The sequence below is a fragment of the Neopsephotus bourkii genome, unplaced genomic scaffold (assembly GCF_033783945.1).
Source record: "Neopsephotus bourkii isolate Nb327-2 ecotype Australia unplaced genomic scaffold, CSIRO-AGI_Nbou_v1 NB_716, whole genome shotgun sequence".
Lineage (NCBI taxonomy): Eukaryota > Metazoa > Chordata > Aves > Psittaciformes > Psittacidae > Neopsephotus > Neopsephotus bourkii.
In genome coordinates, this window is record NW_026901215.1 from 1,707,624 (window position 1) to 1,724,929 (window position 17,306).

Sequence of the window (17,306 nt, forward strand, 5' to 3'; positions counted from 1 at the left end):
TAAGTGTGTATTAAATATAGCACAACCCAAAATAATAAACTAGCACTGTGGTCTGCTTTTAAAGAACATTGCCAATTCTTTTGGAAGGTTCAAATGATACGATGGGAATTAAAAAAAGAAAACAAAACAAAACACCCCCCTCCCCAACAGAAAACTCACACACACACACACAAAAAGTCAAGCAAATGTCCCCACTCTATCATACAGGAATGAAGAATGCTGGAGATTCAAACCATGCAGTAAACAGTGCAATTGTGTGCTGGGCTGCATCCCCAGAGTGTGAGCAGCAGATCAAGGCAGGGAATTCTCTCCCTCTGCCACACTCTGAGCAGACTTCCCCCTGCAGTCCTGATCCAGCTCTGGGGCAGCAGCACAAGAGGGACCTGGAGCTGTTGGAGCAAGTCTGGAGAAGGCCACAGAGATGCTGCAGGGGCTGGAGCAGCTCTGCTCTGGAGCCAGGCTGTGAGAGCTGGGCTGGGTCAGCCTGGAGAAGAGAAGGCTCCTGAAGGGGAGACCTTAGAGCAGCTCCAGTGCCTAAAGGGGAGAGGGGAAAGGAAACCTGGAGAGGGGCTTGGGACAAGGGCCTGTAGGGACAGGCCAAGGGGAATGGCTTGAACCTGCCAGAGGGGAGACTGAGCTGAGCTCTTAGGCAGAAGCTCTTCCCTGTTGAGGGTGCTGAGGCGCTGGCACAGGGTGCCCAGAGAAGCTGTGGCTGCCCCATCCCCCGGCAGTGTTCAAGGCCAGGCTGGATGGGGCTTGGACCAACCTGCTCTAGTGGAAGGTGCCCACCCATGGCTGGGGACTGGAACTGGATGAGCTTTAAAGTCCCTTCCAACGTAAACCATTCTATGAAATGCAAAGTGAGGAGGAAGACCCAGTAACTGGCTTGTGATTGTTACATAGTAGAGCCTTGGCTTCTGTGCATCCCAAATCCTGCTACAACAAGGCATCAAAAAGTAACACAGCAAACCCCACAGAAGTGGATGTAAAGATAACCAAGTCAAAAGAATTCAAGCAGAACACTATACAGAGATATTTATGGATGCTGGAGTTAAATTAGCTGCACTAAAATAATCACACTGTTGTTTCCTAATCAGTAAGAACAAACTTTTTGGAATCAGCATTTGTGGACTGAAAAGGCTGATGTTGTTTTGGGAAATTGTTTCTCCTCAGAAAGCCCGATTTATTTTTATTTTTAATTCTTTTTTTTCCTAAACTAGCTGAAACACTCTGTTAATTCAGAAATAGTTTTCTGTTAATTCAGCAAATAGTTCTGGAGAAAACAAAAGTAAAAACTCAAGACAGCAGTTGTAGCATTCCTGAGTTCAGCACTTTGGTTCTTGAGTGGCTGCATTAAACTCATATAGAGCAGCAGCCTCACCCCACAGGACTGCTTTCCTCCTGTTCTACTTTAGTATTTGTAAAACAATTTAAATTAGCTATTATTGTAAGACCCTTTTTTCTGTTGCTTCTGCATTTGACAAATGCTGACTTAACAGATGCTTCCACTCCACATCATTTCTCTGTATAAAGCTGATTTTGTTTCCTAAACTTGGGCACACATACATCTTGCATGCAAGCCATGGAAGTCTTTTCTTCTCTGACATTTCAGTACTGCATGGAGAAATTAGCAGGGCAGGAGAGCTATAACTGGACCAAGATAACCAGGAGATTACAAATGAGCAGGAATAAGACCAAGAATTAAGTGGGGGAAGGGCAGAGGATCATGTCTGAGATAGCAGAAGATGTCAAGGTGGAAAAGGAGCTTGTGCCTAAGAGAACAAGCTCCTTTCTCATCCAGAACAGATGATAGAAGTCCAGAATCCCAGTATCCCACTACTGTCAGCAGTCAACCGTGTATCCCTCTGTCCAGCTGCTCTCCTCTAACACTCTTGATCAGCCAGATGACAACTGACGGTTGCCCCTTTACTGCTCAAGTCAAAGGCTTGTGTATGTGTTACCCCTGTGTGCATCGTTGTGATTGTTGCTTTAAGAAGCAAAAATCTTCTTCTCTAAGAAGATCTTGCAAACTTGCATAGGCCTGCTGTGAAGAACACTGTTCAGGCTGCTGCAAAAGGGAGCAGCTCAAAAATCAAGAAAAGCCTGAAATAAAAACCTGGGTGATGGAAAAAGTTATGGCTTATGCACGTGTCATGCGACATAGCCTTTGAGTCCTCATCACCATATCCCAACACTTCACAGAATCCTAGAATCCCAGGTTGGAAAGAACCTCAAGGATCACCTGGTCTAACCCTTCTAGGCAAAGTGTGACTAGACTAGATGTCCCAATGCCCTGATAGCTCAGTTTATGTGTCCAGCATGGGGAGTCCACCACTTCCCTGGGTGGAACCACTACCCTTATTAAATGTGTAGAGAAAGGAACATATTGGTCTTGTTCAACATACAGCATAAACAGCGGTCAAACAGCTGGACACAAATTTTGTTTCCTTTGCAGTTGGGTGCCTGATTGTACTTCCTACACACACCATATGTACTGGGGGAACTAAAATCTTCCCTTTTCCAAAAGGCTACATAGAGAAGCTTCAAGTTTATAAACTACAAATTGAGCAGAGGCCGATGGCAATGTGCTTGTCCCTGGCATTCGTTTAAGTACTTCAACACCTGTTAAGTGCTCAGCAGCTGGGCTTCAGTGCTGAGCTCTGCACAGAGCCTTGCTCAAGGAGATGGCAACAGAGAAACTGCTCCGATTTCACAGGGCAGCCTATAGTTGGTAACTGATCCATAAAGATTAAGCCTTGAGTGTCCTTCAATTCTTTGGGAGGTTTTTGAAATGCAAGCAGGAACCACAGCACAGCCACCATACCCTCAGTGATTCGTGCTGCTGGGATAGAACAGCACCCATCTCACATACACACTTACAGTAAAAATGCAGCTACTATGGCTACACCGAGCAACTTGAGGTAGCGACTGCTGTCTTCAGGGGTCCAGGAAAGAGCTTACAAGGGTTTATGGTGGCTCCTTTTCAAACAAAACCAGAAGTACAGTAAAAACAGGAACGCGCCTAAATCCCAGGAACAATCAAGAATGTTTAATCCTCTCCTGGGTTTCACTTGTGTATGATTCAGCCATCAAAAATCTGAACTACCATTAAAAAATAAAGTCAAAATCTTCTTACTGAAGCTGTCCCCAAAGAATACTACACTTGCACAAAGTCATTTTATAGGGACTGTAATAGCTGTAATAATATACTATACTTGCAGAAACCCTTGAACATAAAGTTCTGCTACAGTATTTGCTTAATTTTTGCTTTCTTACACTTTAGTTTTGTAAGTGTTCTCCCATTTGTAGAAGTAAACTGATGATGAAGCAATATCAAACCAAAACTGACTATCTGAACTGCAGTGTGCTCCCCACTGTGCCTAGCACAAGTGCCAGACATTTTTCTTCTGTAAATAAGGATCATGTCCAGGTTATGGATTAAAAGAATGTAAAGCAAAAGGTCTGAAATATTCAGACAGAATTCTGAAGCTTAAACTTTCAGCATAGCTCTCAAAGCAAGATGATGATATCAGTTCACAAATAGCTTAAGCAGAAGTCCAGCATAGTGGTAGTGTCTCAGGCTACGTAACAGGCCTTTCAAAAGAGTATGAAGTAACAGAATTGAAATGTATTTGGCAAGATGCCACCACCCAGATGATATCCCAGCCTCATGGATACGTACAGTACACAGCAATTCATCATCTCATACTATGTGGCACTGACATTTCTCATGTCAAACCAAAAATAGCTATAGCAGAAGTAAACTGAGCCCCAAATGTGGAAGCCAGTAAGGCCTCTGCATGTTATACCCACTACAGTATTAAACCCACTACAATATTAACAAAAAAGACCAAAAGAAAACCCAAGAGACACCAAGTTGAGGAACAACAAGTGGACTTTCACATTCACCAGTGGTGCCTGGAAAGCCTCTGGGAAACGAAAGAGGTTCAAGATAGGGGTTCCAAGAACAAAAACCACAGAACTGCTTTCCAAGAAGTGCAGAAACAAGTACTGAACTAGGCAGACTTCCTCCCAGGATGCACATCACCATAGTTCCTCAAGCCTTCAAATTCCACAAAGGCCTGAAGTATCTCATCCTACAGAAGCGTACGTACTAGCACGCAACCCAAACCACCAAAGATGGAGAAGAAACAGAGAAGCTCTATCAGAAGCCTGAGTGTAACTAGCAGGTTAAATGGGTTAAAGAAGGGGAAAAAAAAAAGAAGGAAAAAAAAGTTGAGCACAGAAACAGAAGCACAAAACTTATTTCAAAGAACGGAGCTATTCATGCAAGCTGTCAGAAGAGCACTGACAATCAGAGTTAACACTGATGCAGACCTCCACCCTTTCTGGATAACTGTAGCCCACCAGAGCTCTAACCTTTGCACGCTACGCTAAGCAAAAGAAACTGAGATGTCATAAATCTTGTTTTGGTGGATGAACCCCCACATCTATGCAAGCCAACACAGCCAACAAATTAAAAACTGCAATTCCACTTCACAGAACATGGTTTGTATGTCCAGAAGAACCACGACCACCTCCTCTGGTCTTCAGTGGAACACAAAATAAGGGCCTTCTGGTATCTCAACTCCTGCTCAAGCGCTGCTTTAGCCTGCTTTGCTAGCCCAGATTTCAGCAATGAATCCTCTGTTAATAGTTGGAGTGGCCTCCAGGAAGAACCTTGTGTTCCTGATGCCTGTTCTCCACACTAGGGAGTAACACAGATCACACCAGAGCATTGCTGCCAATTGGCAAGGCAGCCTTCAGCCCCATGGCACAGAACAGGCAGAGCTCACAGAAATATTGTATCAATGAGTAGTATTCAGAGGAAGAACACTCTCTTAATCTGTATTTGCATAGCAACTAGGACAACAAGGGCCGTGAAAAGCTTTTGAGCACTATCATAATGCAAATATTTTTTCTGATGGTGCCTCTGCCATCCCGGATGAGCGAGAGCTGCCCAAGCCACCTGTCTGGTCACAGAAAAGTGAGCAAAGGAAGAGGCCCAGAGGAAGTAAATTGCGTAGGACACAAAGAAGGTAAGCATCTATTACTCCTAAGTGTGAGGCAGAAGCAGGACAATGCATTCTAGCCAGCACTGAAATGGCATCTTCAACTCGCATCTGATTCACAAGCAGGATCACTTTATGATAATACACTCATTTTTAAGGTATCTTGAGGGAATTCCCCATACAGGAGAAATATTCCACACTTTTGGATTTTAAAGCAGGTTTAAAAAAAAATCATTGACTCTGTAATTATCTTCTACTCTTTGTCTGCTCTGTGACAAAACCAAACAGAAGAAAAACCCTTTTGAGTCGTCTCATGACTACTCCAAACATGACTGCTCCCTACGCCTACAGCCTGCCCGGGTCAAATCAGTCACCTCTTTCAAGGGAGCTAAATCTATCTCCTTTTAAGGTACCAGTCGCTAGCATCCCCTCATAAACCCCACATTCAATTCACCTGCATGGGAAAATGTATTTACTGGGAGCCAAGAAGGAGACTCTGTCACTCCAAAGAACTCCATTAGCCTGGGAACAACCTCATCTGACAACTTGCAGCTAAGGACAAGCTACAGACTAGTTTGGCTGCCCAGTCCTGCCACCTCCCTACAGCTCCATCTGAAGATTGCATGATCTGATGGATCAGGGCACTTGTGGTCTAACCTGGCTCACTGCCTGGCCCTGTGATCACCCGCTTTGGCACAAGAAGGTGGAGTAAACAGAAGGTGGGGAAGAGGTCGATACCATCACCCTTTCTGGCAGGATACAGGGAAGATTTTGTCTTGCAAAACCACATCCTGAGCTGAGCAGAGTCATCACTGTTACCCAACTCACAAGAAACTCAAGAGAATAACCATAGTACTCTCCAATTAGAAATCCAGTGTGATATTTACCAAGTAAGCCCATGTTTCAGATTTGAAACCACTTTGTAGGGTCTTCTATCAGAGGCTGACATCGTCAAACATAAGTATATTGTAGAAATTGATCAAAACATGTTAGTTCTGGTCAAAGGTATTTCTCTTGACAGTCATCCAACAATGGAAGCACATCTTTAAGGACTACACATAAGAGCTTTATGCTCTCTTCCAGGAGTATAAAAAACCCAGGCAACATGCATTAGATCCATTCTCTGGATGATACTGCAAAGGGAATTTCTGTAGAACATTTCTGGAAGCAAAGTCCTGAGCACATGAACTGTGCACAAGCTTTTTTCAAGGAATCTCATGTAAACTACATTGGAAATGACTGAAGCTGCACAGATCTCTGAAAGTCTTCTCACCAATGCCGGCTTTCATTAGAATGCTGATTTGCTAGGGTAGGTTCCAGACTTCCCAGAGATGCCAGACAAGACCATCATGGCCAGGAGCAAACCCACACAAAGCCAATAACATTTATAAGTCCTCCTTCAAGGCAGTCAGTAGCTAACCCCAAGAGCTAAACCCCAGTAAGTCTCACTGCATTCCCAAGCAGATTGCTACAACTGAAAGACAGAGAAAAATGAAACAAATGAACACAGTGAGGAAAACCTGGCGTGTTCTTCATAAAGGGAAGAGCTGCCCAAGCAGCAGCCTAGGGGCCTCTTGCACGCAGAGGCTGGGGTGTCCCTGTGCACAGGGCTGTAACCACCACCCCGCTCCACCGCAGCACCGGGTCCGCCCCAGCAGCCGTTCCTTACACAGGAGGGAGCCGCAGCCACAGGTACTCACATCCGCCCCACGCCCTCGTACATGCGGGTCTCGTCCACCAGCATCATGACCTCAGTGTCGGTGAGGTGTGCGTGCTTCTTCGTCTTGGTGAGCTGCTCGATCTGGATGTCGGCCAGCTTCACCTTCTGCTGCGTGTCTATCACCTTCGCCTGCAGCTCCGTGAAAGCCTGGGTAGGGGGAAAGAGCAGCGACCATCAGGGGCGGCTCTCACAGGCGGCGGGCGGCGGGTGCCGAACGCGCGGGGTGTGCAGAGGAGAAGGAACGCGGGCAGACGCGGCGAGGAGCCGCTGGCCACCGCGGTGGGGCTCGTACCTTCTTCAGCTCCAGGTCCACGGGCGCTGCCATCTTGTCTGCGCACAGCGCCTGCGCGGGGGGGGAGCGCCGGCAGCGCGTCCTGCTGCGCATGCGCGGGGCGGAGCGCAGGGCTCCGGGTGTGCCCGGGGCAGGTGCAGGTGCAGGCAGGGGGGAGCTGAGGGGAGGTGCCGGAGGTCGGAGCGGGGCTCGACGCCATGGGGTGAGGGGGTGCACCTCCGGGTGCGTGCCCGGACGGGGCTGAAGGGCTGGGCTGGGGCTGCTGGAGGCTGCCGCTGCCTTCGCCAGGAGCCCTCCCCGCGCAGCTTGGCCCGGCGCTGCGGCAGCGGCTCCTGCCTAGGGCAGACAGCGGGGTGGTGCAGGCCACGTTCCTGGCACCCTGCTCCTGCGCGCATGGTGAAGCGAGCAGCCTGGTCTGCCCTGCGGTGCATGGGTACACTGGGTCTGCACACCCCAGTCGGGCGCTGGGGCACCTCCTGTTCATGGCCACAGGTGCAGCCATACCAGGGAGCTGCCCCATGGGCTTCATCTCTGCCTTAGCTAGGAAGAGAACATCCATAGGACTGTCAACCTTTCCCAGTCTAGTGGGGCAGGGGAGCCAGCCCATGGATCCAGCCAGCTCCCCAGTGCCTGTATCTCCAAAACACGTTTCCCATCTCTTGGCTTGTTAAATTACCTGTGGGTAGCCCAGCCCATAGAGGAGCAAAGTGGACCAGAACCCGTCCTTGCAGGACAAAGGGCAGCTGCCTGCAGAACAGGCGGAGCAGAGCTCTCCCTGTGCCTGCTGGGGTGGTGTGGAGCCCCAGGCATGCAGAGCTGCCCACCGCGAACAGCTGGAAGGCAGCAGGGCTAGAGCAGGAGTGGGTCCAGGAAGGGAAGCAGCACAGCAAGGGAGGGACACAGCCAGATGCCCTGGAGCAGAATGGCCTCCTACATAGCAGCTGGTGGCATTATTTGCTTAATAGACATTGAAAAAAGCCAAAGTTTGGAGTCTCTGATTAAACTGGCCTTCCCACAGCCAATAAGGTTCAGAGCCAATAAATTGATTCCCTGGCTCCAAGACTCAGGCCACTGCAGCAGCTTTTACTCTCCAGGTGATAACACAAAAGGGTGCCCGCTGTCAGTCATCTGCTTCCCAACCTGCCCAAGCCATGTACTTTAGCCCTTTTATCTTGTGAAGCATTGGAATACCAAAGTATTGCTGCATTCCCACACCCTGGGCTTTGCTGCTGCAAAACTTACTGACTGCGCAAGGGGGATGAACCTATGCACTGGCTTCCCAAGCAACCCCTCCTCCAGTGGGCATAAAGCTTATTTCAGGCTTTACCAGAGCTGGATTTTGGCTAAGTCAGGCCAAAAAGCTCCACAAGCTACTCCCTGCCCAGCTTTAGTGCACGCTGTAAGAGTAAGAATGGAAAGCAGTAGCTTAGCACTTCCTTTGAAAACTAAAGTTTGACATCTGCTGAAGGGAAAGGGGCTGGATGAAAGCAGGTTTCCTGCAGGGGAAGTCCTCTCTCTGCTTCGAGAGACAGCATCTTACCCTGATCTCAGGTCCCCTGGGGAAGATGAAAGTGGTTCGGGGGTTATTTTTACTGCAAAGTCAGGAGTCAATCCTGAGCCACCATCTGAAATGATGCTTGCTCACAAGACCCCCAGCCCCGGAGGCTGCAATCCCCCAGGACTGCTCAAAACTAGGACTCAGTCCCATTTGGATGAACTGGTGGCCAGAAGGGCTTCACTTACACTTGCTGGTGAGCAGACACCAAGAAAGCACATCCCTCACAGGGCATCAGCTGTGAAAGATGCAACAGAAACGCAGATGGGAGTGATGTGGCTGCAGGACAGCCACTGCCACCAGAGCCTTGGTACCACGCTGCTCTGCTGCACCCCAACATGGCACGAGTCAGCCCAGCACCTCCTGCCATACACTCAGGATCTGCACTGTTTGCAGATCCCCACTGGTCTTCAGAGTTCCAATTCCTTTCCAATTCCATTGTTAAATGAACAACACAAGTGTTTGTAACAAAGTGTTATTTATTAGAATATTAACATTGCACTTAAAAAATAAGGGAGGTCTGACCCGGTCACCTTGACCTACATGAAAGATGCAGGGGCCAGACCTACAATAAATATAAATACTATGTACAGTTTATCTAAAATAAATATATAATTTAAAATGAAAAATCTCTTGTTAAATAGCTGTTACCCTCCCGCCCCTCCTGCGCCGCAGCAAGCCCCGAGCCTGCTCTCCTCCTTTCACAGCTTGTTCTTGGTGTGCACTGCAGCACATGGAGAGCTGCCGCCGGCCCGTCCCTCCTGCTCCATGCAGCCAGCGAGCACCTCTCCGAGCTCCATCCCGGGGGTGGCCACGGAGCTCCCTGCAGTGACACCGCTGCTGGAGCAGCCGCAGAGCAGATGCTGCCCTGCTGCTCCAGCCAGCACCCAGGGATAGCGCTGGCTCCGTGGCTCTCGCCTCTTCCAGGAGGTAGAAGTGCATTAGTGCCGACCCCTGCAAGACAAAGCAGAGCAGCTCACAACACAGCCCAGGGCAGTTCCTGTGTGGTGGGAAGGTGTTCATCCCACTTCAAGAGAACCCATGCACCAGCAGCAACCGCAGCAGCAGCCACTCGCTGCCTTGCAGTGCTGGGCTGAGGAGGATGGGAGCCAGGATTGCCAGGGGAGCAGTGGGTAAGCATCTCACCACACTGCCCTTCCAAGGGACCACAGCACTTTGCCCCCTGGACACATCCATCTCAATAATCCCCAGGGCAGAGGGGACACATGAAAAGCCTTGTGCTGAATCCCCTTCCTCAAAATAGCTTCCTCTGATAAACAGCTAAAAATTCCCACCCCCAGCACTGTTAACCAACATTACAGAAATTCTTTGAAGGCATTACCTCATCCCTACAAAGAACAAAGTTTTTCCTTTTTGTTTAAGAAAAGAGAAGTAGCTGTGATCTGTATGGGCACATCTAACGTCAGGGCTTGGATCAGAGCAGAGGAAGTCTGTAAGCTGTCCAGCACCCGGCCATGGGGCCACCACCCAGCCAGAGCAATGTCACATGGGGCTGGCAGCAAGATCCCCATACCCAGCTGCAAGGCATTGCATTGGTGCAAGTAATAAGCAGAGTAGGAGTAGGAGTGAAAAGGAAGGGTTTTTTCTATATATAAAAATAGAGGCAATATCTAAAGAGCGGAAGTGACTCAGAGGGTCAGAGAGGGAGCAGAACAGGGTGGGAAAAAAAAACCCCAGAAGCATCTTCCCCACTGCCAAATGTCCCTAAAGCATGCAGAGACAGGGCAAAGCAGGGATTTAATGTTTGAAAGGAGGTGATGGTGGCAGGGCTGTCAAGGGACAAGGGCTTGAGCAGAAGGGGAGGAAGAAAGACTAGAGCCCCACAAGGCATCCCAGGCTCTCAGGCCAAATCCAGTGAGCTGCTTTCTCCAGGCTCATACTGCCTTCAACTCTTGCCTGGCTCTGGCACAGGATCCACACAGTGGCCCCAGCCAGCTTGGACAAGCAGATCCCCAGCCACACCACTGCCTCATACCCAGCCAGGGGCTCACCTTGCCAGCACCCGGCATCCTCAGTGATTCACAGTGATGCCCAGCTTGATTTTCTCTTCGCTCTCTACATCGTAGACACCCCTCTTGTGACACCTGTGAGGCCAAGCAGATACTCAGGTCATGGAGATGTCCCTGCCACCCTCCCCTCCACGTGGTCTTCCCAGGGATGCAGATCCAACAGCTCAGCCCCATCCCACTTACCTGAGCATCAGCAGGGCTGCGATGGTGACAAGACACAGGGAGGAAAGGACAACAGCAACAACGGCCAGTGCTGTGGTGTGGTCGTATGCGCTGGGGGGGTGCTCCACAGGCAGCGAGAGGCCATGGCATCTCTCTCCGTGATATCCTGGCTGGCATCTGGGGGAGAAGAACAGTATTAAAGGCTGGTCATCACCAAGAGCAGAAGGTCATTGTGTGCCTCACACCCCTATGGAAAGGAGCTACCTCTTTGCTCAGCCCTAGCCAGCACCCTACCCATTCTCCCTGGTCCCCCTGGCCTAAGCTGGCATCACCGTGATGGTGATCTCCCTGGTATTGGTAACTTTTCTCCTGCCCCAAGCACCACATGAAGACTCCTAGAAAGGTTGAACTCCCCACAGTAGAATCCACCAGGGTCTGTGGTCCTTCCAATCATCCCAAGGCAGAGCGAGGCTGCACAGACTACCTTTGGAAGCAGGAAGTCCCATACAAGGGAGCAGAGAGGCAGCCAAACCAGAGCTCAGATCTTCCCTTGGAGCAGGATGTCCCTGCACACCCTGCCAGCCAGAGAGGTGCCACCTCCCTGCAGACTCAGGAGGTTACTCATAGAACAGAAATAACAGTCCCCAGCAGAGCTGGAGCTGCCAACCCTGGCTGGGAGTCCAAGTGCACTGATGTGACCAGATATAGATATCTGTATATCCGCTGCCACTGACCCTCAAGCTGATCTCCAAGACAGGCTCCAAGCACAACCCTCCTGGCTCACAACACCATCAGATGCCACGTCACCTCCCAACCACAGCAGCAGGGCTGGGCACAAGGCAGATGTACAGGACCCAGCCTGGCACCATCCTCACCCACCCCACAGCCCAGGGACCAGCCCAAGGAAGCAATGATCCGGGAGACCCTGTGGCATGGGCAGACACCCACCAAGAGCAGCTACAACCAAGGGACACCAGCCAACGTGAGGTCTCATAATCGAAGGGGACTGGTCTCTCTTCCTTAGAACCCATGGCGGCTCTGGGAAGAGGTCATCCAGGGGTGGGCCACCAGGCTGGAAAGCCCCATCCGGCCCCTAGAGCCTCCCTGCTTTCCCAGGTCCTCTTCCAGCCCCCGGGATCTGGGAAGGAACACCATCCCAGGCAGGGGGTGCTGCACCACACATGACTCTGGGTCCCCAACCCAAGCTGAGCCAGTGGAGATCTCCTCTTGCTGGCAGTCCCGAACCCCCTGTGCAAGGGCCCAACTTCATGACAGCTTTCAGGCAGAGAGAAACTAAGCGGTTCAAGGAGCTACGTGGAGCCTGATCCCTGTGGAGCCTGATCCCTGCGGATTGCTGGGCACAACATCTTGTGGGCACCATAAGTCAGGGAGCTATTATCTTGCCTGGGCTCCAGGCGCAGGGCTGGGTAGCTCAGAGGATTGATAGCAAAGAACAAAGCCTCTTATGTATCTGCCAGCTTAATTCCTGCCCACATCAGTGGGGATCAAACATGCACCCCTGGCTATTTCCCACAGCAGCAACGCTGGGTCCTTCACAGCAGCAGGCAAACAACTTCTCCACTTGCCTTGTCTAGTCCCATCCCTGCCCTATACCTGCACCCCAAGGAGGCAAAAGGGGATGGGAATACACAGCTCTGTCCATCAGGACTAAGGAACAGCTTGGGCACGGCTTTAGAAGACTGTCCCCAGAGATGCTACCTGCAACCCTTGCTGGTGCCATGGCAGAGATGCTCCTCCTGCCTGCAGCAGTACATCCTGACAGCCGTGGGGGTCATTAGCTCCCAGCCAGGGCTGTCAGCAGCGAGGCCATGGGGTTACAGAATCAGGATGGGGTTCTCACAAACTAGACCTGCAGAAGGCTTCATCTACAAGACCCCAGCCCCTGCTCACCATCCTCTGAGCCCACTGCCACAGGTATCCTGCAGCAGCTCAGGCAGGGCTTGGGGGATGCTGAGACTGCATCCACAGTGGATTCTGATGGGGGATGGACATTGCTCAAGAAGCACAAGGAAGAGGCCATGTCAGAGCCGTCCCTGCATGGACATGGAACATGCACTAAAAATATCTCCTTTGCTCTTCCTCTGCCTGGCCTGGAGAATTGAAGGAACCGTGACTAAGGCTCCCCCGGCACACACACACGCCAGCAACTCACATGCAGGAGGGAGCTCCCAGCTCTCGGATGTATTTGCATTCACCATGAATACAGAAATCCTTGTACTTCCGCAGGCACGGGTCCCTCTTCTTCCCCTGGCCTTTGCCTTTTCTTCTTTTATTCCCGTTCCCTTTTTTCTTGGGAGTAACCAGGCCTTCAGGCTTCGACAGGAAAGCAACTGGAAAACAATTTGGGAAGGAGAAAGCGGTGGTCAGATCACCTCTGTGTGTCAGCCAAAGGGAAGACAGAGCAGCAAACCAGCTGAGCCCTGGCACTCCGGCAGCCCTTTGTGCACTGATCTGCCCCCGAGCAGAGGGTTTTCTTTCCAAATATCATGGCCTTTCCCATTCATAAGGACAATTCTCAAGGAAAGAAAGGAACCGGGCTGGGGGGAGGGCAAACAGAGCTTTATGCATCTCAAATGTTGCTATTATATGCACCAGTTTCCACTGAGCACAGAAAATTGCTAATTGCCTCTTTATCTGGCTTTTATTCCCCTGATGAGCACAGTCTTTTGTAAGACCTTATTCATGGCTCTAATGGACTCTTCTCCCTGTGGGTACAAGAATGCCTTGAGCACCCAGAGCAGGATTAAGAGAGCAATGGCTTAAGTTTTGGCTTTGCAGAGCCAAAGAGATGACAAGGGCAGCATTTCCAGGAATGACAAAGGTATGTTTTAATTGCAGTGCAGGGACCTGTAGCTTTTGGTGCAAGGCCAGCTCCCTGCTGGGCTGGTGGGGACCAACACAAGGAACACAAGCTCCTTGTCTGGATATGGACCAAAACCAGCAATGTTACTGGAATAGTTCTTTGGATGTGCCCAAAAATTCAGCCCCCAGCTTGATCTCCCAGGATACCAAGATGCTGGGGGGGCACTCATGCTCCAGGAGTGACTTTTGGGCTCCTGCTGAACCACAGCACTTAACTCCAGTGAGCCCAGGGAAACATGAACTGAGGGCGGCTGAGCCCAACCAGCGAGTTGTAACCTGCCCAGTTCCTCCTCAGCCACCTCCTGACGTAACCAGGTGCTGGAGCACAGGGCTGCATACCTAGCAAAGTTATTTCACCATTTCAACATACTCCACATTATGCCTGGAGAAAACTGATACTCCAGGAAATTCTGTGGCTTGGAGAAACCTCCGGATCCGGGTGCGGCCCCATCCCCTTGCCTGGGGGTTATCTCAACAGACACAGTGCTGCTGAACATCCCCCCCCCCAGCCACCTCCACTGTCACCACCCCATGGCCTCTCCTTTAGGACAGAGAGAAGATGTGGAAGATCTTGCTGGTAGAAAAACTGGTGCAGCCCAGGGGGGCAGGGAGATGCTGCTGCTCTCCCCCTGCTTAAACATCCTGGGAGTTGTGGCACAAAGAAAAGGTGCTTTTGACAGGAAAAAAAACAGATTTTTCTGGTCATAACTCAGCTCAAGACATCAAGAAAGTGCTCTGAGAGGCTGCAGCCTCCATAACCAAACATCCCCCATGCCTGCAGCCTGTCCCGCAGACCAGGATCAGCCCACACCTCCCAGACCCCTGGCCCTAGGACAGGGTCCCCTCCTTGAGGGATGCACAGAGAAGCAGGCTGCAGCATCTCGCCCCAGCAGGAGGGGTAACAGTCTTGCTCAGGGGTCTGCATTCCCTTGTATGCAACCTCTTGCAGGGGTGCTTCTCACAGTCTGACGGTACAGCCCGAAAGCAAAGAAAAACGGGGGGAAAAAAAGGAGGAAAAAACCAGCGAACAAACTGTGGGGCAGAGACTGCTCCTCCTGCTGCCAAGTCACTGGGCTCAGCGTATCCCGTGCAAGGCTCAGGTACAGGTCACCCACATCCGACGAGCCCCACTGGCAGTGCCTGAGGCGCTCTCGGTCCGAGCCGGGGCAGAGCAGCCAAGCGAGTGCCCGGCGAGCAGAACGGAGCGGACGGACGGAGCGGCCCAGTCTGCGCGCAGGGCCCGCCGCCGCCTGGCCCTGCCCCTGCCCCGGTATGAGGAGCAGCCCGGTGTGGGCGGCGGGTGAGTCACCGCGGTCCGCACCGCGGCCACCACCGGGGAAGCAGCGCTTGCCCATAGGGCTGCACAGGGGCTGCCGTGCTCTCCGTCTGCCGGGGAGCTACGGGACCAGGAACCTTCGGGACCCCTGTTCCGGGGACCTCGGGGACACCCACAGCCCCGGAGAAAGGCCAGGAGCTGCCGGAGCCCCGTTGCCCGCCCTAAATCCCGGACCCACCGTCCCGCTCCCCATTCCCGCCCTGCCGTACCTCTCGGCAGCTCGCTGAGCTCGTCCCCCGAGGCCACTCCGCCGCCCTCCTTCTCCGGGCTCCCGCCGAGCAGCGGAGCCGTAGCCGGGACGGGCGCTTCTCCGCCCTTGTGCAGCACTTCGTTGTGGAGCTCGTCCCCGCTCAGCCCGCCCGCCGCCGCCGAGCACACTGCGGGAGGGAGCGCGGTCAGTCCGGCCAGGAAGGCTGTGCCCGGGACCCCCCACCCGCGACAGGGACCGGAGCCGCGCTCCCCATGACTGGGAGCTCCCACCCGGGACCGGAGACCTGCCCGCGTAGCGCAGGACTCCGCACCCACACGTGTCCGGCGCTGGGGCCACGCTGCCTGCTCCCGGGACCCACTAACCCGTAACCGGGACCGCGTCTCACAGGACCACGCTCCCCAGCACGGCCGGCACTGGGACTGCGTTGCGCATGTCCCGCACCGGGATCCCTTACCCGGACCCCCAAACCCGTGCCCGGGACCCCGTCACTCGTGTCCGTACCTGCCGCCAGCAGCGCGTGGATCAGCACCGCCCGCCCGTCCATGGCCCGCGGGCACTCTTGTCCCGGCGCTGCCGTAGCTCTGCTCCTGCCGCTCCGCTCGGGCCGGCACCAACAACCGCTCTACGGCACCGCGGCCCCGCGGAGGGTAGAAGACGGCGCGGCGGGAGCGGGGGGGCACCGGGGGAAGGGCGGGGCTTCCCATGGTCCCACCCCCGGGAAGGGCTTCCCCGGCTGCGGCGGCGGGGTTCAGAGTGGGGGGTGCTGTCAGCCGCTGCGGCGGGACTGGCTCCTCCGTCCTTAGTGTGGGGGTCCCGGCGGAGCCGCTGCTCCCCTTGAGCCTGCGCTGGGGCTGTGCAGGGCAGGAGGTGGCTCGGGGGAAGAGGATTGAGGCTTCATTGACTGGTGTCAGGCAGGGGTAGGAGAAGGGGGGGTCACAGGGAGGGCAATGTGCATCCCCTGCCTGGTGGTACCCCAAGGTGGTCTGGGGGGCTTTGGGGAGGGGAAGTGAACCCGCAGGAAGAGCATCAGGTGAGAAGCAGGGTCCCATGGTCAGCGCTAAAGCCTTGGTGGTGGGGTATCCCGACAAGGGACAGTCTCTAACCACGTGCCACCCTGTTTGGTGATGGAGAGGGTGCCAGTGGCAGAAGTGCTGGTTTTGTCCATGAGGCCACCTTTGTGCCTCGATGGAGAGCCGGACTGCTTCCATCACCACTGCATCTCACAAACCCTCCTGGTCAGCCTCTGTCCTGGTCCTCGCAATCCCAGCCTGTGGTCACGGTGTTTAGGGACTGCCAGAGCTTCTCTGCCCCCTTCTCCACTATGGCCACAGCTTCTTGTGCTCATCCTCAGCCCAGGCCAGAGAACACTGACTCCAGCCCTGGGAGGGCGCAGGGTCTCATCCCATCTCACATCAGGTCAGCCGCAGCCCCTTGGCTGGTTCCTCAAAGTCAGGACCCCCGCTGCCGGTTTGGGTTCAGCAAAGCATGATTAAATATTGCTGCCATTGTTGTTGGCGTCTCCAAGGAATACCACCGGATTTGGCCACCCCCCGCTCACACCCTCCTCTTGCTCAGACTTGACTTTTGCAATTGTTTGCTGGATGTTTTTCCTTCCGCCTCCTCCGGCCATCAGCAGCCCGACAGACTGGCAGCAGAGCAAGGGGGGTCGGGGTGGCCTGGGCAAGGGGCTGTGTCCCTGGTGTGTCCCTGGGGAGCCCCACTCTGCGGCTCCTAGGAAGGTCCCACATGAGGATGGGCTTTTTCCCCTGCCAGTGGCACCAGCAGCGTTTGCACCTGACCTGGCACCTTGGAAAAGGGAGGCACCAGCTCACGTCAGCACTGGGAGGATGTTGGCACAGAGGGCTGGCATCTGGCAAGGGAAGGGGTGGCAGCTGTCATTCCTGCCTGGATCCTGCTGCCTGCTCCCTCTGACTCCCACAGCCCTCCCGCTGCACCCCACTGCCAACCATGCACATCCTGTGCTGGGGCAGCCCCAGGGGAGGGAGAGACAGATGGACCCCTGGGAAGGTTTGGGTGCCCCCAGAGCAAACAGCCCAGCAGCTGGGGGATGAAGGTGGAGGGAGAGGAGGGTGCCAGGCTCCAGC

The 17,306-nt window shown here is 53.1% G+C and overlaps 2 protein-coding genes across 3 annotated transcripts in view; both read right to left on the reverse strand.

Annotated features, from left to right (window-relative positions):
- PFDN1 (prefoldin subunit 1) overlaps positions 1 to 7,129 on the reverse strand; it is a 31,838-nt gene extending 24,709 nt beyond the window's left edge. Inside the window, exons 1-2 of one of the 2 annotated variants that reach the window (XM_061354032.1) lie at positions 7,025 to 7,072; positions 6,713 to 6,879 (exon numbers count right to left, since the gene is read on the reverse strand). In XM_061354032.1, coding sequence (XP_061210016.1) covers positions 6,713 to 6,879; positions 7,025 to 7,057 — 200 coding nt within the window. In that variant the 5' untranslated portion in view covers positions 7,058 to 7,072. Of the gene's footprint in view, positions 1 to 6,712; positions 6,880 to 7,024 lie in introns of both variants that reach the window. The other variant, XM_061354031.1, reaches the window with a different exon arrangement.
- Positions 7,130 to 9,040: 1,911 nt separating this feature from the next.
- On the reverse strand, positions 9,041 to 15,806 carry HBEGF (heparin binding EGF like growth factor). The gene is made up of 6 exons (XM_061354037.1): positions 15,703 to 15,806; positions 15,200 to 15,367; positions 12,945 to 13,122; positions 10,793 to 10,948; positions 10,592 to 10,684; positions 9,041 to 9,533 (listed from the first exon to the last, which is right to left on the reverse strand). Exons 1-5 carry the CDS (start codon positions 15,743 to 15,745, stop codon positions 10,612 to 10,614), a joined length of 618 nt encoding a protein of 205 aa, XP_061210021.1. The 5' UTR covers positions 15,746 to 15,806; the 3' UTR covers positions 9,041 to 9,533; positions 10,592 to 10,611.
- Positions 15,807 to 17,306: the final 1,500 nt, after the last annotated feature.